This window comes from Cyclopterus lumpus, chromosome 6 (assembly GCF_009769545.1).
Source record: "Cyclopterus lumpus isolate fCycLum1 chromosome 6, fCycLum1.pri, whole genome shotgun sequence".
NCBI lineage: Eukaryota > Metazoa > Chordata > Actinopteri > Perciformes > Cyclopteridae > Cyclopterus > Cyclopterus lumpus.
This window is the reverse complement of record NC_046971.1, coordinates 5,443,562-5,467,817: the sequence shown is the minus strand read 5'-3', so window position 1 is coordinate 5,467,817 and position 24,256 is coordinate 5,443,562. Positions and strand designations below refer to the sequence as shown.

General features: G+C 43.3%; 2 protein-coding genes across 2 annotated transcripts; both read left to right on the top strand.

Annotated features, from left to right (window-relative positions):
• Positions 1–714: 714 nt before the first annotated feature.
• ptpn9a (protein tyrosine phosphatase non-receptor type 9a) lies at positions 715–18,435 on the top strand. Its single transcript, XM_034534458.1, has 13 exons — positions 715–1,019; positions 7,343–7,486; positions 9,833–9,922; positions 11,333–11,457; positions 11,733–11,838; positions 12,135–12,245; positions 12,699–13,015; positions 13,213–13,300; positions 13,439–13,508; positions 15,009–15,087; positions 15,198–15,348; positions 15,590–15,797; positions 15,892–18,435. The coding sequence occupies exons 1-13, from the start codon at positions 987–989 to the stop codon at positions 16,080–16,082; spliced, it is 1,713 nt and encodes a 570-aa protein (XP_034390349.1). The 5' UTR covers positions 715–986; the 3' UTR covers positions 16,083–18,435.
• Positions 18,436–19,283: 848 nt separating this feature from the next.
• LOC117732890 (paired amphipathic helix protein Sin3a-like) lies at positions 19,284–23,245 on the top strand. The gene is made up of 4 exons (XM_034536130.1): positions 19,284–19,410; positions 21,367–21,489; positions 21,849–21,955; positions 22,830–23,245. The coding sequence occupies exons 2-4, from the start codon at positions 21,400–21,402 to the stop codon at positions 22,957–22,959; spliced, it is 327 nt and encodes a 108-aa protein (XP_034392021.1). The 5' UTR covers positions 19,284–19,410; positions 21,367–21,399; the 3' UTR covers positions 22,960–23,245.
• Positions 23,246–24,256: the final 1,011 nt, after the last annotated feature.

Here is a 24,256-nt window from a genome sequence, read left to right as displayed (position 1 = left end):
ATTAGTGAACAAAGCGAAAGTCCAAGAAAACGTCCACTAAAAGCTGTCCGTTATTCTTCGTTTTAGCATGCGTGCGCGCGAACGTGCGCGCGCGCGCTTTGTACGTCAGCGCTCCTCCCCCCGAGGTGCAAGCTGACACTCAAAATGGTGATTTTCCTGTTTTGGTTTCCTATTTTTATGAATGAAGGCGGAGGTCGTGAGCTTTTTTTGTCATATGTTCTGGTTCCTGACCACCAGGGGGGGAAGAGAGAGAGAGAGAGAGAGAGAGAGAGAGAGAGAGAGAGAGAGAGAGAGAGAGAGAGAGAGAGAGAGAGAGAGAGAGAGAGAGAGAGAGAGAGAGAGAGAGAGAGAGCAAGCAACATGGAGAATGAATAGTCTCTCTCTCACTCTCTCGCGCTGTGTGTGTGTCGGTGTCTCTCTCTCTCTCTCGCAACATAAAGGCGAGGTTCAAGGGTAAAAAAACTTGCAATTCATGGCGTGGAGGAGTCAGTGGGTCGAGCAGCAGCAGCAGCAGCAGCAGCAGCGCGTGCGTCTGAACCCAGTTATCCTCGAGCCGAAGCAGAGCCTCGTCTAGCTGCTCGAGGGGTTGTCCTCCTTTTTTTTTTTTTTTTTTTAATTGTATTTCTCTCCCCTCTTTCTTGTCCTCTTTCTTATTCTACTCGGTGAAATCTGATAGAGCGGGGGCTTTATTTTTTATTTTTTGTGGGGGGGTGGGGGGGGTGGTGGCAAAAAAAGAGTGAAGCAAATTGCCCCGCGTGTGTTTCCAGAAGAGGGGGAAGAGAAGAAAACAGCGATTCCGATGCCTTCTTCCACTTTGAGCGAGAGGGACAACCCCTAAAAAAAAAAAAAAAAACCGTTTTTCGGTACACGAGGGGACAGACACACGGACGTCTCCGTCATCCTCCACTTCATGAAAAAAGGACGCGTCTCGGTAAAAAAAAAAAAAGAAAAGAAAAAGGTGACCAGAGAAACCGACGGTGGATATCATGGCAGCTACTTTATCGGCGGAGGAAGAACAGGTAGGCCTTTTTACAGTCTTTACACTTCTTCTTCTTCCTCCTCTCTCTCTCTCGTGTTTCCGTCGTCCTTTAATGCCGCCCCCCCCCCCCCCCCCATCCTCGGCCCTACACCTGGAGGTATTTGTTGGCCCCCGAAGGGTGTCGTGAACGCACCGCAGCGATGGCGGTGCGCAGTTGGGGTTTTTAGTTGCGAAATGCACCCTTGAATGCGTCGCGGAAATATTGTATCGATTCCTGACAAGCATGGTTTTTTTTTTTTTTTTTTTTTGTTTTGCACTCGCTGCATCAATGTTAGTTCCTCTCCCAGCGGCTGAGCTTGAAAGTCTTGCGAAACAAGGGCCTTTATGGCCTCTTTTAAAAAAAAAAATGTTTTTAATATAATCAGCACACACGGATATACAAATGTTTAATTCCTGGTGAGTTGTTAGTTCGTCGGGCACGAACCGTGTTGTTACTCCGGGGAAAGTCTGCCTGGCTTCATGGAGGAATGTATACAGTAGACACTTGGTTGCAACGTGTATAAAGTAATGTGGCTTTTAAATATATTGTGTAAACTGACATGCATTCACACACACGTATAATCCAGTTTCAAGAATAGGAAACGCATTTCTTTAATTTTTTTTTTTTTAAATATAGTGTCTGTAACGTGAAATGTTTATGTAAGACCAAAACTAATAATAAGGAAACTTTAAGTTTAGACAAGTTTCCATTGTTTGTAACATCCAGGTATATAAATATTTTTGCAATAAAAACTTAAAGTGGCAAATAAAAAGTTTTTATTTAAAAAAAGAAATATTGCGAATATTCTCATTTGATGAGCTGGAACCAGGGAAAGTTTAATCTGTTGTTGCAGGTTAACTGGTTTATGTTGATTAACTGAACAATCATTTCTGCTCTAACATTATGTACCTGTAGTATTATTCATGGATTCAGGCCCACGAGGACTTGATTTTAGTTTTGGGGATTAAAAAGACTCAATGGTAATCTTTCCAGCTAAACCCGGTTTGCTTAACGTGTATTTATTAGTGTGCTCTTAGTACACAAAGTAGCCATTTGTAAGGCTGTTCTACCCCGAGCTAGAAGTAGGGCAGTCTATTAAAACAGTCCTGCAGTGAATCTCATCTTCATGAACGTTACAATTGTTGTAGCTGTTGATTTCAAATTAATTTTGGAAGCAGTTTTAATTGTATTGTGTTATACAGAGAGGTGTCTCTAATATTTTGTCCACCTCCATTTATATCACTGAGGCCAGTTGACCCAGTTACAGTTTCTACAACAACAAAAACAGAACATTATAACATCGATGAAGATTGGATGTATGACTGTTGGTCTCAGATAGGTGTACCTAATAAACTGGCAACGTTTTTATCTTGATTTTGTAGATTGATTAAACATGACCAAAGTTATAGTGGCATGAACGGCACCAAACCACAAGAAATCCAACATGAGCAAAGAGACTGTGTGTGTGTGTGTGTGTGTGGGTAGGGGGGGGATAATAATCAGTTTGTAGTATCTCTAGATGTTTCTTTTCAAGTCTTCTCTGGTCTCGTGCCTTCTCTTCTCTTCTGACTCCTCATCATCTGGCCAGCAGAAAGCCTTATCTGGCTACTCCATTTCCTGTGTGAGCCAGGGCCCCCGCTAGGGTACCGGACGCCCTCATTACATCCACAGCCTTGTGGGGGGTGGTTGGGGATGTGTGTGTGCGTGTGTGTGTGGCAGGGTGGCTCTCTCGGGAGCATACACGGGTGTAGTGGAACTTTATTCTAAAGGCAGCTGTTAAAAGCATTTCCACTAGACTGGGTGGGGGGGGGGCGGTTATGAGTTAGAGTGCGATTTTGTGTGTGTGTGTGTCTATCATGTGCTTTAGAGAAACTGTGTGTGTGTGTGTTGTCTACTCCCAGGAAGCAGTTTGAGTGAGAGAAATTGGGGAATAGGGAGAGGGAGTGACGTCATTGACTTCCTGTTTTGGTATTGACTCGTGCCAAATGGGACTCGCTGAAGCAGCAGCAGCAGTCCCACATTTGTAATTAGGTTAGCGTGGCGTCTGTAATCAAACAGATTTTTTTTTTTTTTTTGGGAAAAAGACCTCGTGTCAAGGTCGGCCACGAATCCCGGCTGTATTAAAATGTAAAGATGCAGAAATGCATTGAGCTCCGTCGAGGTGTAATCACGATGCTGCGGTAACCACACACACACACACACACACACACACACACACACTACTTTCCATAACCCCTTCAATAGAGTTTCTGTCTGCTGAGACAATAACACGGTCAGCGGGTACATTATGACTCCTGGCTGCAACGTGAATACAGCAGACAGCATGTCAATACGCTGACATTAGTTCCCGTAACAAAGGATCGTAGAGTAAAACAATATGAAAGGATCTATTTGCGTGCGCAGTAAGTACAGTTCCATTTCCGTGACACTGAAAAGGCAACTATTAATTGATTTACACCTAATATTTAACTCCAAAAATGGCCTATAAAGGTTGATTAGTGGTTGGCAACATGGTCAAAGTCATCTATCGCAGTATCTGTAGTTTTTTAAATCATAATAAAACGCAATCTTCTGGAAATTCAGTTGAGAAACTTTTCTTTTTTTTAACAGGTTTTGGCCAATCAAGTGAATTTTTAAAGGGGACATCAGGTTCATGCTCGTATTTTTGGGGTTTCTACTAGAACATGTTTACATGCTTTTTTTTTTAATGTTTAAAAAAAAAAAAAGTACACGTACACATCCGAATATATCTGTTTCCACCCTCCTCGTCTGCAACACGGTCTCCCGATCCGATTTTTGCTTACGAGAAAGAAAAAATAAATAAAATGTGTTTGCAACATTAGCGACGGTAACTCTCTCAAGACGTGGGTGGTATATTATCATGAGCTTGCATGTGACATCGGAATGGGAGCTACGGCTGATGAATCGCATGATTTCTGATCCAAGCGGACCACAAGAAAGTGACTGAGTTGTCTTTTTTTTAAATTTTATTTCATAGTTTGTGGGTTGGTACGCAAACGTATGTGCACAAGCACTGGAAAAGTGCTTTCAACATATAACCCCCATAAATATTTTAAAACCAAATGTGGAGCTGACACAAATAGTCAAACATGCGGAAAACTCACTGGTTTCCAGCTTCTGAAATGTATAAATAATTACTGGTTTTCTTAGTCTTTTGTGATGGTTGATTTCATATCTTTTGGATGCGGCACTATTGGTCGGACAAAAAACAGCAATCTGCAGACTTATGAGTGTTTTATCGTTTTAATAGGGAGTAGAGATGTTCAGATACCATTTTTCTCTTCCCGACACTGATTCCTTTACCTGAACTTGCGTATCGGACGATCCCGAATACCGATCTGATACCATTTGCGTCAAAAAAATTATTAACGCGACATAATTCCCTCTCTATTGCTGTTTTTTTTGCTGTGTAAACTGGATTTATTCAAGTTTGTCGCCCAAAAAACTATACATTTTTACACGATTTACATTGAATAACATCATGATAATGTTATAATTTGACTTTTGCCTATAACATACTTAGTTTTACTGAATGGAGCCTGAACGCATCAGCATCTCAATGCAGCCTCGCTTAAAGATGGCCGAGCAGGTGCTGCTCGGCCATCTTTAAGCGAGGCTGCATTGAAGTCTTAAAGATGAGACTTTTAAAGAGTCTTAAAGATGCTTCTCATGTCTATTGGAGGATTTGTGAATATCAACAACTCTTCCCGGGAGTCGTAAATGGCTGAATAAGTGAGAGATTTCGGACACTGACGTCAGTTTTTACTTATCTGGGTCGGGGTCTCAAACCTTTTTTTTTTTTTTGGACCCGTGGACTTGTTTTTAGGGCCGTTTGGCAAAGAACCAACGACAACTTCATCCACTGACTCGCAGCACAGCGTGTCCCGACTGCAGGGAACCTAATCAATTACTTATCGACGGTCATCGTCAACACCACCCATTCAAGAACTTCTAAGAAAATATCTCCCTGTTTTTTTGTTTTGTTTTCTTTATCAGAACTGGAGCGAGTCCAAGCAAATATTTATGCATCCTTCCCAGGAATTGAATAAGTCCCTCCTCCGCATTTGAGCCTCCCAGTGCGGTCTGGTGTGCTATCGCAAAAACAAACCGGTTCATCCTCCAAAATTCCGCTCAGGCGGATATGGCCCCTAGTGCAGAAAAACCAAACAAGACGAGGCTTCTCCAGGAACAGAGGGTCACTGCCTGGAGTTGGCAGCCTCTCCTTAAAAGGCTAAAAGGGAGAGAGAGCAGCTGTCAAACCATTGAACACTTGGAAACCCGAGTGTACCTGACAGCGATCTGACAGGAAGTTGTCTTTGGCCGACGCTGCAGGATTGTGTCGCTCCACGGCGCAACAACAAAGAGCACACGGCCCACGTTTTTCTGTTCAAGGACGGTACCACAGAATGTGATGGTTCATCTGGTTTTTTTTTTTTTTTTTTTTACTCTCTCTCCCTGTTCACTTTTTCACCTTTGTTGATGCCGTGTTTAAAAAAACAAAAATAATAATCTTTTGGCAGTTTTCTCGGGTAAATAATTTTTACGAATCATTGATCCGCACAGTGTCTTCCCCATTCGTCTTGTTTACCGAGACAACAGAGCTCGATTGTTGCTTCAGTCCGACTTGAACCAACTTTTTAGAAGGCGAAAGAGTTACAGGCAGGAAGTCGACCCATGTCTTGTGACGTCCACCAGATCGATGGCGCCAACTAGTTGCACGGCAATAAACTCCCTAGATATCGACAGAAGGAAGAAAGAAAGGAAATAAATAAATTTAGGGAGACGCGTCTTCACGACTAAGCGGCTGTGCTACAGGGCTTGCATGACAACATGTGCTCGTATGTTCAAAGACGGTCTCTCGACCCGTTTAGGTCTGGTGTGTCAAACGGATGGATGATGTCGCAACTCTCCATCTGCTGGAGAGAAGGGGAGGAAAAAAAAGACCGTGAGATGCGGTTATAAACTTTACAACACGTACTGCTCCCAAAAAGGATTAATTCAACCCTTTTTTTTTTTTTAAAGTTAGTATATTTGTACTTTTAAGTAGATTCTGCTCCAGATGAGCAGAGATCCGTTCACTATGAAGAGCTCCGGATTCAGGCTGACACCCCTCCCCATGAGAAGCGACCTCAGCCCCGTCAGGTGCAATCATCCCTCATCCCTTGCATGTTAAGGCAGCTGAACAGAGCAGAGGCTACAGCCCCCACCTCCCCTCTCCACACACACACACACACACACACTCCCACACCCCACTGAGGAGAGACAGTAGCATCCTGTCTCAAAGCTCGGCGCTTGTCAGTGATCGTTTTTGTATTCCTAAAGAGCCGCGGACCCCCAGAACTCGACTTCCTGTCTCCCATGCATGCCCCGCTGCCGCCGCGCCTCCCCAGAGAAGCGGGACCCTGTGTTTTTAACGTGCAAAGCTTTTTCATCGCCTCCTGTGTCGCCTTTTGACGATTCACTGGGTGCTGACTCGCTAGCTCTGTGGGGGTGGAGGGGGGTGAGTTCCTGAGGGAGTGGATAATAAGAGCAGAGGGGAGGACAGGAAGCTCTTGAAAGGCTGCCGGCTAGATGCATAAGTTATTTGCAAGATGGGCTTGGAAGGCCTTTTTTAATGGTAAACACGTTTTCCCGAACTACAAGTTTAAGTGCATTTGGTTAGTAGTTTTTAGATTTGAGCTGAACAGAATTCCTCCCATCAAACACACTGCATGTGATTTTGGCTTTAAAAGTTATTTATTATTGCAGCTTCAAGTCACCAACATCAGTCCAGATTTGTTTTTCCCTTTCAATATGTGACTATTGTTGTAGCTGTAAACTGGAAGTTTCTTTTCCATAACAAAATCCCACATGTCATCCACATGCTGCTGTTTACATGTTCTCTTTTTTTTAAAATTTATTTTTGTCCCTTTCATCAAAAGCCAACGCTTTCCCCTAAAATAGCTGCGGTTAACGCACAAGTTGAACTCGCGTGTTTTAGTTTTTCTTGGTTTACTGCACAAATTACAGTTCACACATTTACTTCCTTCCTCCCTGTGTATGTTCAGTCTGTTAACACGCACACACACATGCGCACACACACACACACGCGCGCACGGCGAGCACACAACTCTTTATGAAACGCTATCGGCAGACGTCTCGCCGCGGCCTCGAGATTCCCTCGAATATTCTGCGGAGCCGTAGATGGCGCTTCCTCTGAGGAGGACGTATCGAGTTTAAAGCCCAGTTTCACTTCCTTTCCGTTTGACCCTTTCGATTGTGGGAGTACAACGTGTGTGTGTGTGTGTGTGTGTCTGTTTCAGGCTACCAGGCAGTTTCTGGAGGAAATCAACAAGTGGACCAGTCAGCATGGAGTGTCGTCGCTGTCCAGGGAATTGGCCGTCAAGTTCCTCATGGCTCGCAAGTTTGACGTCCTCCGAGCCATTGAGCTATTCCACAGCTACAGGGTAAGAGAGAGAGAGAGAGAGAGAGAGAGAGAGAGTGTGTGTGTGTGTGTGTGTGCGTGTGTGTGCGTGCGTGCGTGTGTGCGCGCCGGTTTCGATATTGGAATCCTCATCCGTTCAACAGAGTGGCTAGAAAACAGCTAAAGACAAACATGTCGCTTTTAAAAATGCAAAATAAAAAGAATATGCAAATGAGAGCATCTTTGGGAACAAGGATTTTCAGGAGTTTTCATAAAGACGATTCAAATTACAGGTAATTTCTTTTGCACAAAGGCAACAATACTTTTTCTTGTTTATTAAAAAAAATCACATCTTATTGGTGGACCCACTTAAATGACTTTAGGAAAGCTTACTGATTTACATCAGGAAATATGTGATCAAAGAATAAGTAAACAATCCTGCTCATTCAGTGTCAACTTATACTTCTGGACACTTTTCAACACCTTTTTTTTTTTTTTTAATCGTTCATATTCAGCCTAGTCATCCTAAAAGTTTAACAAAAACCCAAAGCGGCTCGTCGGCCAATCAGAAAGCTAGAACATTATGTGAAGCAATAGTTTTAGTAAAAACCTAAATTTAGAAACGCATCCATCAAGTCTGTCGAAACACCCACATCGGAACGATCTAATCTCATGACGCCGAACGTCGGCCCAATTTCCACAGAGTCTGATGTTCTCCATTAATCTCTCATCACGACGCAGAACGGCAGTTCGCTGCCTTTTTTGTGACCGTTTCAGACGGGAAGAAGTAACTGATGGCAGGTTGCAAAGGACGATGAGTACAATCGGGACTAATGTCACATCCCACATGCTTGTTATAGCTGCACGTGAAGCAAAAGTATTTACAAGGAGTTGTCAAAAATAAAGCTGAGACGCGGCTTTCCGGAGGAGCTTTGAGCCGATCAAGACACAAGTGTTGCGCCGTCATCAGAAAAACTTATTGTTTGGCACGGCTGAGGTTATGAGGGTTAAATTAAATGAGGAACACACAGTTTTACAGGGAGGGAGGGTGCGGGTTTGGGCCCGCATGCGAAAACAAGTGAAATTCAATGATGGCGTTTTAAAAATGCTCTTCTCAGGACTTCCTTATGTCCCAAATGCCCGAAAAGGAAATGGGCTTTCGTGTACTCTGCACCCTCATCATGGAATATGTTGCAGGATATAATTTTAAAACTCAAAAGAACTGGTACCCACTTACTGCTTTTTAAATATATAAAATGAAAGAAATGGAGGCAGGTTCCCAAAAAATGTCACTGTTTCTTTAAATTAACCCTGTTATGTCACTTTCTCAACTTTCTTTTAACTTGTCTTGTTCTGTAACTATGTGTTTCCTTATGTCGCTGCCTGGTCTCCCTCGAATGGTACGCTACCTGGTTAAATAAAGGTTTAAATAAATACAAAATAATGCATGAATCAAATGTAAGAGTATGTATATCTCTGAGCATCCGCCATAGAGAGGTCACCTTGACTGGTGTCACAGACTAAATGACCTGAAATGGCTTTCGTGACCTTTTTTTTTTGAGTAATGTCGTTTTTTTTTTTTTTTTTTAAATCGCCACGGTGGGTTCTTTTGATTTCTTTTGATTTCTGCAGTGAACAGTCGTCCCGCATGAACGCGACTCTTCCTTTTTTTTTTTTTTTTTATATGAATGCCTGGACTGTGGCTTTGAGAAGGATTAGTCTCCCCCGCCACGCCACGGTTCATTAAACTCTCTTTAAAAGCTGCGTCGGTGACCGGGACCGAGGATGGGGACGAGTAATAACGGGGGAAGTTTCCAGTGAAGTGTTTGGTCGAGGAGGAAGGGGGGGAGGGGGGAGGGGGGGGGTTATTGTAACTGCTGCGCAAGTACTTTCAGCTAAGATTTGCTAGCACTTGGATAAACCACAAAAAAAACTATATACATACATAATATTCCCATATTTTTTTTTGTTTTTTTTACAGTACACATCTGTACATGTTAGTCTTTCTGTCATGTTTATGTGTCATTACTAATAACACGTTACTGATTACAAAAAGATGAAGGAATGATTTGGGGTCTGATGACTTCTCCTCCAGGTACGTGAGGCTCGTCCTGAGTTTTAGACCCTTTTTTAAATCGCAGTTAAGAGCCCACATTATTTAAAAGAAAGAAGATAAATGGAAAAGAAACCTCCCATGCTCGGCCCTTTTTAGAATCAGTCCAAGAAACTCCTACACAACCTCCTTGGAGGTATGTGTGTGTGTGTATGTGCGTGGGGGGTGGAAACCTTCTAGAGAGAAATCCTCCATTGTTCACAGAGCAGTTGCTCCACAGCCTCTTGACTTCACCTGCTGTGATCTTGTTTTTGTTTGTTGTTTTTTTTTCTCCAGGAAACGCGTCTTAAAGAAGGAATCGTCCGACTTCAGCCTCAGGAAGAACCTCTGCGCTCGGAGCTGCTCAGCGGAAAGTTCACCGTGTTGGTAAGAGCGGTCACGAGAGAACAATTAAAGGATTCATTTATTTAACGAAATCAAACGTAGAGACCAAAACCAGCGGTGAATTTCCCCCAATGACGAGTGCGGTCTTCTTGCTTTCTCCCATAGACCTCCATTGTTCTCCAAAAACTATTGAGAACAATGTGTTGCACTGTCGCACGTTTCTTTCATTATTCTGATAGGTGGGGTTTTGGGTTGATCCGTCTTGCTTATCTTTCAGTAAAGCGCTGTGTATTAATCCGCAGCTGAAAATAGTCCCCCAAAAAACGCACCGTTTACTCTTGTTTGAGTACGATTTGGTGCCCAGCTCTCTATTATTTTATTATAAACCATGACCTGGTTTAAAGAATTCACATCTTCACTAGAAAACCAAGTTTCATGAAGATAAGATGTTTTCGTATTTTCACAGGATTCGAATAGACAAATCTCGAATTCCAGAAAACAACTGTTCAATCAATCAATAACTTATCACTGACAATTAAGGGTATTATTTATTTATTGATTGACTGATGTGCCAAGTGGATTTCCTGTGCCAGATCAAAACCTTCCGTCAGCCAAATCACAACCATGGGAGATGACAAGCCCCACCCCTCCAGCGCGCACACACACACACACACACACACACACACACACACACACACACACTCCCTCCCACTCTCCTGTGTTTGCCTTCTTCCTTCCCCGTTGACGTGGTGTTGATGCTGCACATCCTCTTGTCTGCCTCCGCAGCGGGCTTCATATCCTGCCTGAGGTATTTTAGCCCCCCCCCCCCCCCCCCCCCCCCCCCCACCTTGAGAAAACGGGCTTATTTGCTTACACAGGACCGCTCGGTGTGGCTTCATTCACAAGTGAAGACCCTCTAGTTCTATTGACACCAGCAGCCTTCACACTGATCAGGTTTGACATGAACAATATGATCCATGTCCCTCTCAGTGTGTGTGTGTGTGTGGGGGGGGGGGGAGGGGCTGGGGTTGGAAGACCTGCAGCATCATCACATGAATCGCTCCTCCTGTTGAATTGTTGACAGACCCTTTTATTTATTTGTATTTTTTCTGGCAACCAGCCTGTGAACTTCGGTGCCCCCCTGTGGTCACTGTTCATTCTTACTTTGGGCTTTAAGCCCCCCCTCCCTCCTGCCCAGTTAATTTATAAACGTACCGTTAGATTTCTATGAAGAACACTGTCAATCTTTCTTCACACAGGTCCTAATTCATGCATTGAATGAAAAGTCCAATACTTGTTTTTGGAGACACAGGATGGGGGGGGGGGACCCTGAGAAATGAACCCAAGGCTAATCAACGCCTCGGTACAGTTTTTGAATTTGTGGAAAAAGGGGTCCAAACGCTTCACACCCGACTGAATGCTCATGTGACCTGTTGGTCTTGCGTATTCCAGAGTGTGCGGGATCCTTCGGGGGCCTCCATCGCCTTGTACACGGCCAAACTGCACCACCCGAACAAGACAGGCAACCACGTGGTGCTCCAGGCCCTCTTCTACCTCCTGGATCGGGCCGTGGAAAGGTGAGCGGTACTCGTGGAACGCTATCTGCCCCCCCACCTGAAATAATGCATCCTTCTTCAGCATTGGAAGCCGGTGCAGTATTTCACAGTTTTATTTGGGTGGGTTAGTTTTCCTTGAGGGAATCCTGAACATGTGATTTGACTATTAAAAAGACGGCCTTCTGTCCTCTCTTTGAAGTGTTACTTCTGTCTGCTCGCCTGCCTGCTTCAGTGAGTTGTTACCTGACCTGTTTGTTAAGATGTCCAACACATTAACAGCGAGGTCTCGCCCACAGCTTTGAGACCCAAAGGAATGGCTTGGTGTTCATCTACGACATGGCGGGCTCCAACTACACAAACTTTGAGCTGGACCTGAGCAAGAAGATACTCAACCTGCTCAAGGTCGGCTTTGCAGCGCTGCATTTTATTTATTTATTTTTTACATCACCACGTGAAATGATTTTTACACACGTACGGTAAATGCCAAATAAGGTTAAATATCGGAGAAAAAATTAGATGCATTATCCTAAAAAAAGTGCAATATTCTTATGTATACTTATTGCCAACAAGCGGAAGTGGAATGTATTTTCACACCGGTGAACTCGGTGTGAACTTTCAAGGAAGAGTGAAGTGAATCCTGTTGAATCCAAAGTCACTTTGTAGTTTGCTATAAGTGGTGTTCTGTCTCTCTCCACCAGGGGGCGTTCCCTGCCAGGCTGAAGAAGGTGTTGATCGTCGGGGCCCCCGTTTGGTTTCGAGTGCCCTACAATCTGCTCAGCCTGCTCCTCAAGGAGAAACTACGGGAGCGGGTAAATGGAGGCGCACATTTCTGAAGCACTCGTTTGTGACGACACTTTTGTGAGAGAGAGTTTTGAAAAATTCTGTTTTTTTTTGGTTTTTTTTTCAGCGAGCAGTTCCATGTCATTGATTTTTATTTTATTTTTTTGTACAAACGTTCGATTAGGGGGCTTGTCTTTCACAACTAGTCCACCCGGATGCCTCGTGCTTCCTGGGACGTTAATGCTCGATCACCCGGCCTCCAGCATCGCCCCTGGATAGTTTCATTAGTATGGATTTCTTGAGAGTCCCCCGATGGTCGACAGTAAATTGTGTTTCAGGATTATTCATGCAACCAAGGACATCCAAATGTAAAAAAAAAAAAACGATATTGATGCCTAGTCCGCCGAAGGGGATTCCACAGTCGACTGCGTGTTTTCCTTCATGAACCCAATTCACATCCGTCGTCTCTCCTAAACTCCCAGGTGCAGATGGTGAAAATGGCCGAGCTGCGCCAGCACCTCCCCAGAGACTGCCTCCCCCAGCACCTCGGCGGCCTGCTGCCCCTGGAGTCGTACAGCTGGAACCAGCAGCTCCTGGCGGGCCAGAACGGCCGGGTGGACCCGGTGGACGAGCTGGTGGGCATTCCCGTGGAAGACGCCTCCATTCACGTGCCGGGGCCCGAGTCCATGCGCCCGCAGGAGCTGCTGACGCACCTCGGCCGGCTCCAGCGCTCGGGCGTCCACCAAGAGTACGAGGAGCTGCGCAAAGAGCCGCCGCCCGGAAGCTTCCACTGTGCACAGTGAGTCTCCGGCATCAGCCGTGACTTTTAGAGCAGCGGGGGGGGGGGGGCATGTGGTTCTCAAATGTGAGGATTTGATCTCCGTGTCGATGGGAAGTGGAATGCGTTTTGGGTTTTGCACTGTTGGTTGTGTGACACAAGCAAAAGTGGCCACTGAAGTAGTGTCATTAGTACAACGTTGTTATCTTTGGCTCCAGATTAGCTTACAACCAGGAGAGGAATCGCTATGGAGACGTGCTGTGCCTCGATCAAACCAGAGTTCGCTTGAAAACCAGAAGGAACGAGGTGGTTTTTTTTTAAATGTTGTTTTATTTTATTTATTGTTAATCGGCACATTTACAGTTGTCTTTCAAATAGAATAGAAAAAGACACAATGTTTCGGTCTCCTCCGTCTTCTGAAGCAACGCTTCGTTGTTCCCACAGAGGTCCGACTACATCAACGCCAGCTTCATGGACGGCTACAAGCAGCGGAACGCATACATCGGTACTCAAGGTATGACAAACAAGTATTTAAAGAGATAATGAGATACTTACGTGTGTGTGTGGAAAAAATTAAGGATTCCACCGACTGGGTTGACGAGCATAAAAGGTATTAAATCCATCCACCTTTGCTGTGTGATGCTCTGATGTAGGCTCACTTCCAGGTACCTGCCAGGCTAAGCAATACACTCCGAGTTGTGCTTTTAAGGATCTAGTTGTGTGTCATCTGGAGTCGATAGCACAGACACTTCTGTGGCCTCGGCGGCATGTGTTCTTTTGCCCACATATTGATCTAAGGATGGACTGTAGTAGTAGAGTTGTGCTCATGAGATTCATTTAATAATAAATGATTCATTTAATAATATATATATACAGCCATATATATATATATATATATATATATATATATATATATATATATATATATATATATATATATATATATATATATATATATATATATATATATATATATATATATATATATATATATATATATATATATATATATATATATATATATATATATATATATATATATATATATAGAGAGAGAGAGAGAGAGAGAGAGAGAGAGAGAGAGAGAGAGAGAGAGAGAGAGAGAGAGAGAGAGAGAGAGAGAGAGAGAGAGAGAGAGAGAGAGAGAGAGAGAGAGAGAGAGAGAGAGAGAGAGAGAGAGAGAGAGAGAGAGAGAGAGAGAGAGAGAGAGAGAGAGAGAGAGAGAGAGAGAGAGAGAGAGAGAGAGAGAGAGAGAGAGAGAGAGAGAGAGAGAGAGAGAGAGAGAGAGAGAGAGAGAGAGAGAGAGAGAGAGAGAGAGAGAGAGAGAGAGAGAGAGAGAGAGAGAGAGAGAGAGGTGGTGTAGTGGCTAGCACTGTCGCCTCACAGCAAGAGGGCCGCGGGTTCGATTCCCGGTCGGAGCGGCCCTTCTGTGTGGAGTTTGCATGTTCTCCCCGTGGCAGCGTGGGTTCTCTCCGGGCTCTCCGGCTTCCTCCCACAGTCCAAAGACATGCTGCAGGTTAATTGATCTCTAAATGTCCCATAGGTGTGAATGTGAGAGTGAATGGTTGTATGTCCCTACATGTGCCCTCGATGGACTGGCGGCCTGTCCAGGGTGTCCCCTGCCTTCGCCCTATGTCAGCTGGGATAGGCTCCAGCGCCCCCGTGACCCTAATGAGGATAAGCGGTATTGAAAATGGATGGATGGATGGATATATATATGCATGATAAACGACTTGTATTTCAGACCCAACTAACTGTGTCTCTCAGTGTGCTTTTCACGCCTGGAGTCGGGTTCATTTGGGCCGGACCGAGGGGACGCGTTGTATTTTGTGTCTTGTTTGATCGGACAGTTTTGGTGATTGCTCGGGACCCACAAGCGGACTGACAGGCGTTTTTTATGAAGCACTTTAATGCTTCCAATGTGCACACTTTTTAGTACGGATATGCTCCATGACACAGAAGTGAACTGAGGTCATCTAAATGTGCTTTTAATCTCCTTCTTGTCCTGGTGCAGGACCACTGGAAAAGACCTACGGGGATTTCTGGAGAATGGTCTGGGAACAAAACATGCTTGTTATTGTCATGACAACCAGGTAATCCGATTTTTTTTTTTTCTTCTTTATAAATGCCAAATATAATTCCATACTTTGTTGAGTCAGAATCAAATGATTTCACTAAGCGTGTCCCGTTCTCTGCGCTGCAGGACGGATGAGGGCAGTCGGAAGAAGTGTGGACAGTATTGGCCCCTGGAGGAAGGGGGGCAGGAGGTCTACGGCCACATGGCGGTGGTGAACCAAAGGGTGGACCACCACACCCACTACAACCACACCACCCTCGAACTGCACAACACTGAGGTACAGCCACGGGCCAAGAGTGTGCACCGCAACAGGGCAGTGCACACCGGGGAGGGCGTTTAAGCATCCTGGGTGCAGACATGCACAGTAGAGTCAAAGATACGTTAGAGTCAAAGTTCTGGCCCACAAACGGCCCACTTTATGCTAAGCTAAACGCCTGCTGGCTCAAAATGTCAAACCAAGCCATGTATTAAGAGTGGACAAGAAGCCTGCAACTAAAACCCATCTTGTATCCATTCAGACATGTGAACAGAGACAAGTGAGTCATTTCCAGTACCTCAGCTGGCCCGACTACGGCGTCCCCAGCTCAGCAGTGACTCTCATTGACTTCCTGGGAGCCGTGAAGAGACAGCAGAGGAAAATGGTGAAGGGTTTGGGACTCCAGTGGGCCGGCCACCCACAGGGACCCCCCATGGTTGTCCATTGCAGTGCGGGGATTGGGAGAACAGGTGAGACCCTGAGATTGTATGAACCTGAATTGGCCTCATAGTTCTGTTTTTGTTTTTTAAAGTGCCGCCACTAACGAGCCCCCGTTGCTTGCAGGTACCTTCTGTGCTCTGGACATCTGTCTGTCCCAGTTACTGGACGTCGGCTCCCTGAATGTTTGCCAGACGGTGCGACGCATGAGAACGCAGAGGGCCTTCAGCATCCAAACCCCGGACCAGTACTACTTCTGCTACAATGCCATTTTGGAGCACGCCCAACGGCAGGGCCTGCTCCCAGCCAATCAGTGAGCTTCATCCCATGCCGTCCCCCCCCCCCCCAGATTATTCCACGAGCCCTGAGATCCCTGCAGTCAATCTGTTGAACCCCCTCCCCCCAAACTGTGTTGCGTGACCAATCTGTGGGACCGGGATGGTAAACGTCCTCCGAGAAGCCGTCCGTTGAAACCGGGGCCGTTCTTCATTGGCAGGACGAGGCGAGGAGAAAAAAGCCCCCCCAACCCCCCCGAGATTCGACATTTATCGCGTTTCAATGTGACATTTTGTTTGTGCCGAGCATCTTTCAGATGAACGAGCTGCTCTTGTGCAGCGTTGTGATCCGGCACGCTCGGGGAAGTGATCGAGGTAACGTTTTATTAACCTTTTTTCTTTTAAAAATATTTATTTGCCACTTTAAACCGACGGTTTAGGGGAATTTCTTTCTTTTTTTTTAAAGGAGTAGTTCACCCCAAAATAAGTATTCAATCATTATCCACTCAGGCCATGTTGGTTTTAAAAAAACGCCACTAAACTTTGTATGACTGCAAATAAATATGACTTTTAAATTGTATTTCTCCTCACAACTGCTGCGTGAAGTTGTTCTTGTTTGTTCTTTAATGGCCAAATGAATGCCCCATCGCCATGGTTACTGAGTAATATCTTGATCAGATGCACAAAGTAAGCGCTAAACTTCTTCTTTTAATAGTTTTGAGAAGAGCTGAGCTGGAACCACAGTAGCTAGCTTATCTTATATATATTTTTTTTCTAATATACAAATTGTATTTATTGCAGTTATAATTGACGCACGCGGGCGAGATGCAAGTTAATGACAATTTTTATTTTGGGGTGAAGTGAGCCTTTTTAACCAAGGACACCATTTTCTTTTCACTTTTTTTTTTTTTTGTATTCCAAATGGGGAGCTTGATAACAATAATGGATTTTGGTTTGGTTTCGTAGTTTCTACACCTCCCCGTGTCCAGGAAATATCGAGTAGTGCGTTTTTAGCACGTGGTTAATGTCGCGTAGAAGGTACGAGCTCGTCTCAGGAGTGTCCCGCTGAACACATGGAGGTCAAACCGATCAACCTTTTTTTTAAAAGAAAAAATACAAAATAAAACAACTTTTGCCAATAAGTTGTCGCATTCCTTCTGAAGTTGCGTAACGCATTCTCCTCTGCCTTAGAAAGAGACTCGGTAAAGAGGGGTGAAGCACATCCACAACCATCGGGCTGTGAACTCCTATAGATGGCCGATGCGTGTGTCTCCCCCCCCCCCCTCCCCCACTGTGATCACTCGCTAAATCGCTGTCCGTGTGAATTCCTCTCTCCTAGTTTTTATTTAATTTTTTTTTCTCCAAATATATCCACTGGACCTTCCGTCTCACTAAATTGAGATTTTCTAACTTCTCCAGACGGGGGACCGGTGTCCTCGTGGCCGCCTTTGCTCACGAGCAGTGCTTCAGTGGTTGTGCTCACACGGTGTAGAGCAGTCTGCAGTGACTCCGCCCTCGGAGCAAACATCTGTGGGAGCCCTCGGTTGAGACCTCATGAGTAGTGCAATTTTTATTTTATTTTTAACACACCAATCATTGTCTTAGCACTTTCCGATAACTATTCCCGATGAGATTAGTCGTCATGGCGATAGGATGGGATGACGCATAAAACATAATTCTGTAGGTCTGCATGTGACGCTGGGGATAACTTGATTGTTAAATTTAGCGATGTAATAGGAAACATTTAGTGACATTTTGGGACTTACTGTAAACATCTGCATAGAGCTTTATCAAGAGGATTTATTACAGGGAAGCCAGAAATGAATGATAGAAAAGGTTGAACAGGCATCCACAAATCTGTGCCTGCACCCTATAGGGTCCTCCTCGGGACACTTGAGAGTCAGAAATTTTGTCTGAATAATATTTTCATTATTATTGTGTTACTTTTTACGTTCTACAGACTGTGGTTGTAATCAGTGCTTTCATCTGGTCCCAGTATCTTGCCATTTTATTCCAGAGTACATGTACAAAAACTGAGTGTCCGTGTGTCATACGTTGCATTATGTCGTTGCCGGGTGAAAAAAAAACAACAAAAAAAACAAATGTGTTCTTTGCTACAGAATTCATATTGAATTTGCTTGTGGTGAAGCATTTTTAAGTCTGCCATCGTCATGCACTCTTGATTTTTAGAATTTGTTTTTTCCTTTTCAATGACGGACGCAAAATGTGCCGTATTTTATTTTTCTATTGTATTCAACAACCGTTTTCATACGATTACCCAGGATATACAGTTATCTACATTAATTTTATATTTGTTCTATTGTAACCTATTACTTTATCATTCGTATGACTATTGAATCAAGCTATACTGTATTAAATACAAACTGTCAACGTATACATTCGTAAAGCTGTATTTTCTGGGGAGGGGGGGGGGGGGGCTTATTAAGGTAATTCAATGTAGTTCATTGATTAAACACAGTAAAAGTAGTCCATACTACTTGTGCAAATAGTCTAAGAAGTACTTAGTCCAAAAATATTAGCTTCATAAACTACTTTTGGAAGAAAGGGTCTTTATCCCACATTAAAGTTGGACGAAAAAGACTATTCTTGGAGTCTGGAAGGAATTTTGGCCTTGGAATACTCAAAAGTTACTCTGTGAAAGTACTTCATAGTATTTGTGCAAGGGATCTAAGAAGTACTAAATCAAAAATTATTAGATTAATAAACTTTTTTTTAATTCCACATCAAATTTAGATAAAGAAGCCTATATTCTGGGTCTCTGAAAGGGATTTAAACATTGGACTATTCCACTAGTTGGACTACAATCGATAACTATTTTTATAGTTAATATTATTTTTAATTGTAGTCTAGATAGTACTCGGTCCAAATAATATTCTCCTAAATTACTGTTCTGTTCCTTCATCGCAAATAACATAAACTAAACCACACGCGATCTTTTACTTTGAAATCCGAACCGGAAGTTGTCCGTGGAGGGATTTACGGTAGCTTTAGAGTGGACGAATACGTATTACAGTGCACGCACACACACACACACGCACACACGCCGACCCCGTCATCCCGTCTTATTTTTCTTACGCAATAATAGGAGTTCAAAATCCCGTAAAAATATTTTTATTTTTTATTTTTTAACATATCAAAGTGCTACGTAGTTCTCCTCTGTGACACGTGTTAACCCCAAAACAGGCTCTGGACACGATTACGTGTATTTATAAACTTTTATTATTTTTAAAAGGAAGAGCAGCTTTTCTCTCTTCCGGTTTCAGCGCGCGCACGCACACGCGCACGACGTCTGACGTTTCAAACGGGAGTGGACTCGTTTCCTCAAAGGAGACTCCCAACGACGAATCCGGTATGTTTTGACCACCCGACCGTATATGAGAGGGGTTTTTTTTTACACTAATGCAACACAAATAAATAAACTAAACAATGCGGCACTCGCGAGGACAGCTACGTGTGCGCGTGCTATTTTCAACAGCTGTTGACAACAACAGACCAACATGAGCCCACCCACAGAGCAGCCATTCAGACAGGAGAGCTCAACTAACAGTACACAGAAATCAAACGATGGGTATATATTGGATAGTATTTATATGGATATACCTGCTCATATTGGTGTCGAAGGAAATTAAATGGCAGATGAATTAAAACAAAATAAGATTTATAAAAAATAGCTGCAATATTGTTGCAGTCAGCTTAGTCAGTAAAACATAAACCAAATGTGTTATTAAACAAAAGGTTGAAGGAATGGTGGCTGGTTTTATAGAGTTTAGAGGAAAGTGGGAGACATGACGTGCAGGAAAGGAACAGAGGAGATCAAACTAATATCTACACTTAGATGTGGACACAATGGGCTTCACAGCACGCTCCTAAAAGTAGGAAAACATTACGCCAATGTTTGTTTTGTGGGCCAGAGGAAACGATAGAATATGTTAATGTACACTGTAAGAAATATGAGCAAGAAAGAAGGCAACCTCAGCAAAGATTAAAGTACACGTCTTTTATAAAATAGACATTCTGCAAAAGAATAGTACATACATAGTGCAAACAAAAAAACAAGAGACATAAGTAGAAAAACAAGTATAATGAATAATTAATCATACAGTCGATGTACAATGTGTACAAAACGTTAATTAATAATAATAATAAAAACATTTTAAAATAAATAATACGACTGAATTGTTATTATAGCACAGTGGATGGCACAGCTTATTTATATTGCATAGTGTTATCAAATACTATTTTGTCATATGGTAACTTTTATATATTATTTAGAATGATTTGTTATTATAATTGTTGTTATTAAATAAACGCAACGTTAAGTTCTACTAGGCATCCTGATCCACACGCCATACCAGCTGGTGGCAGTAATGAACCAACGTGTTGTTTGCCAACTGCCAATAAACATCGACGAAGAAGAAGATGAAGGAGAACAACAACAACAACAACAACAGACGCATTAGGCTGGAAGTCACCAGTTAACGGGGTCACGAGATAAACCGAAACACAAGACTCCTCGTGTTGTTTACATTGTATTCTGCAGCCAGCTCGAGGAAGTTGTGAATGGCAGACTGACTCCGACGCTTCTCAGCACCTGTTTGTTGCATCGGTGACGTAGACCGTCTCGCAGCCAATGAAAAGCCTTCAGCCCAAGTTGACAAGGAAAGCGTCCTGGGCGGTGGAAATTTAAAGCGTTTTTATATTTATGTTACGCAACACACTTATTCTTTCTCATTTATAAAAAAAATTCTAAAGCTGTTTGTAAGATATTCAGGTTTTTTTGGGGGTTTTTTTGGTGCAAGTTGTGTAGTTCTAAAGCTTTGAGATTTGATTCACACAAACACAAGTCTTCAAATAATGAAACGGTTATTTATAACAAGCCATAATAATGCCACAATCTTTAAGTCAGCCTTTTATTTACACAAACATACACAAAACAAGAGACAGTTAATTAAATGAGAAAAATCATCTGTATATTGTTGTTTCCAGGGTCTCTCCCCCCTCTCTAACCGCTTCCTGTTCCTCTTAACGCCTCCCTCCAATCGGCTCATTCCCACACAAAGTGTCCTTGTTCTGCATACTGTTGCTCCACCATCGTCTGCAGCCCTCGGGCGACATTGTGCCACTAAAAAAACATCGAGTGTATCGTTGGTTTTATTGTCGGATTAAAATCATATTCTTCCCGAGCAAAAAAAACAACAGAAGTGGCTCGCATGGCACAGCGTGCGTCCATAAACACGGTTGAATTACTGCCACTCAAGAGGCTGATAACTACTCGAATCGGCTCCGTGCACTTGTTTATTCGCAGGCCTCTCAGCTCTTATACGAGGAGGAGTTCGCGATGAAGCGGCGACTGGAGGATCGGGGAACGTTCTTTGATGGCCGCCCGGACGAGGCCTCCGCACGGGGCCAGCAGCTCAAGAGGCTCAAGGTCAGCCGGCCCGGTTTATTTTTAACACATTCTTGCAGTTGTCACCTCCCAACGGGAAGGAAAAAAACTGCAAATGTCAAGGAATGTTCACGCCATCAGCGAAAATAAACATACAGACGTTGTCAGAGAAATATGTGTATGTTTATCCCGTAAGTAGGTCAAGTTGATTCATTGGTTGTGTTTTGGTGACCTGGTTTGCCTCCTTAACCCCTTTAGTTGTTTCTAGCCATGCAGGAGGTTCTCAGGGAAACATTTAACCAAAGGCATGCTGTAGTAGATACTTTTAATGAACATTTAAGATCCTTTTAAAAATCCGATCGTCCGGTGGATGAACTTCATCCTCTTCTCTGTCCCCAAAGGTAGAAGATGCTCTGTCTTACTTGGATCAAGTGAAACTGCAGTTCGGCAACCAGCCTCAGGTCTACAATGACTTCCTGGACATAATGAAAGAGTTCAAGTCTCAAAGGTGAGGACACTGTGTCTTTGCTGTGGATTTTCTAGAGATACAACCAAGAGACATGTGAGTTAATTTATTCTTCAAGTAGAAACACGATTCAGAAACAGCTGATGGCGGCAGTTTTTACAGTTTTGTTCAGACACTAAATGCGTTATTTTGCCATTTTCTTTTGCGAAACGACCAGAGCGCACGGTAACTAAAAGCTGTGCGTGAGTTTGCGGGAGGTTGAGGATTCTTCATCTTTAAAGTTGCGTAATCGAACAGCTGAGTCCATAATAGACGCATAATCCGAGAATCTAAAGGCCGGTTGGTCCTTTTCTGAATAAGTGTACAAAAAATGTCCATTCTCCTATGAAACTATCATTCAAGCTTGATTGGGCTACAAGATTATTAACTTTTACCTACTGTACCTGGACCAGCCTCTGATGAAGTGTGATAAAAAAAAATGTTAGTTACTCCTGATGGGCGGGTGGAACCGTAGCTCCTCCCATCAGTGTGTGAATGTTAGTTACTCCTGATGGGCAGGTGGAACCTTAGCTCCTCCCATCAGTGTGTGAATGTTAGATACTCCTGATGGGCAGGTGGAATCTTAGCTCCTCCCACCAGTGTGTGAATGTTAGTTAGTCCTGATGGGCAGGTGGAACCTTAGCTCCTCCCACCAGTGTCTGAATGTTAGATACTCCTGATGGGCAGGTGGAACCTTAGCTCCTCCCACCAGTGTATGATGTCATGTAGTGTGAAAGCGCTTTGAGTGGTCGGAAGACTAGAAAAGCGCTCAACACGTACAGGTCCATTTACCATTTACTCAACTTAAAGATGCGATTGGCAGGAGGACAGTGACCGTACATTTTAATTAATTCTGTCTTGTGTTTGTTCCCCTCAGTATCGACACCCTCGGGGTCATCAGCAGAGTGTCACAGCTCTTCAGAGGTCACCCCGACCTCATCATGGGCTTCAACACCTTCCTGCCGCCCGGCTACAAGATCGAGGTCCAGAACGCTGTCGCCGGGTGAAAAATAAATAAAAATAAAAAGGCTTCTTTGGGACAAAATTCATATTGAATTGTGGAGAAGCATTTTTAAGTCTGCTATGATCACGCACTTTGATTTTAAGAGTTATTTTTCTTTTAATGACGGAGACAAAGTTTCCCCTTTTTAATTGTTCTATTGTATTCAGCGATTACCCAGGATACACGGTTATCTACATGAATTTTATATTTGTTCTATTATAACCTGACTAATTATAATTCTGACTATTGAATCAAGCTATACTGTATTAAATACAAATAATGTCAACGTATACATTTGTAAAGCTGTGTTTTTTTGGCTTATTAATCTGATTAATCGGTCATTTAATGTTACTCGTTTTCCATGAAGAGTATTTTTAATTTGGCTATCACAGTTTGACTGTTTTGTATACTATCAAACATTTATTGAGACTAAAAGATGAGTATTGTAAACCTGTAGAGACAAGAACATATAAAGAAAACAATAAGTGGAGAGATAAGAAGTTAAAAAGAAAATCAACATGGGTGAACAAAGTATGAATCCGGGTATTGTGTGTTTTAATAAGTAACTTTACATCCATCCATCCACAATACCGCTTATCCTCATTAGGGTCGCGGGGGCGCTGGAGCCTATCCCAGCTGACATAGGGCGAAGGACAGGCCGCCAGTCCATCGAGGGCACATGTAGGGACATACAACCATTCACTCTCACATTCACACCTATGGGCCATTTAGAGATCAATTAACCTGCAGCATGTCTTTGGACTGTGGGAGGAAGCCGGAGAGCCCGGAGAGAACCCACGCTGCCACGGGGAGAACATGCAAACTCCACACAGAAGGACCGCTCCGACCGGGAATCGAACCCACGGCCCTCTTGCTGTGAGGCGACAGTGCTAGCCACTACACCACCGTGCAGCCCAGTAACTTTACAGTTAAAGTGATATATTTATATCAATAATAAACCCACTGCACAGACAGAGCTGCATAAGTTCCTCAAGAGTTGGTGGAGACCAAAACCGAAGAAATATGTATGAATGCAAGTTTTTTTTTTTAATTACTCTGAATCGTGTTGATGGAAAATGTATTTAGAGCATTAAACCATTACAAACCCACTCCCACAATGCAGCATACTTTTTAATATAAATTGCTCTGTGTATATATATATATATATATATATATATATATATATATATATATATGTGGTCACTGCGTTGCCATGCAGGCCCTGAATTGGCATTAGCCATCTTAACAGTGATAATTGTTGTAGACTATTTTTGCACTATAATTAGGGCAAATATAAAATA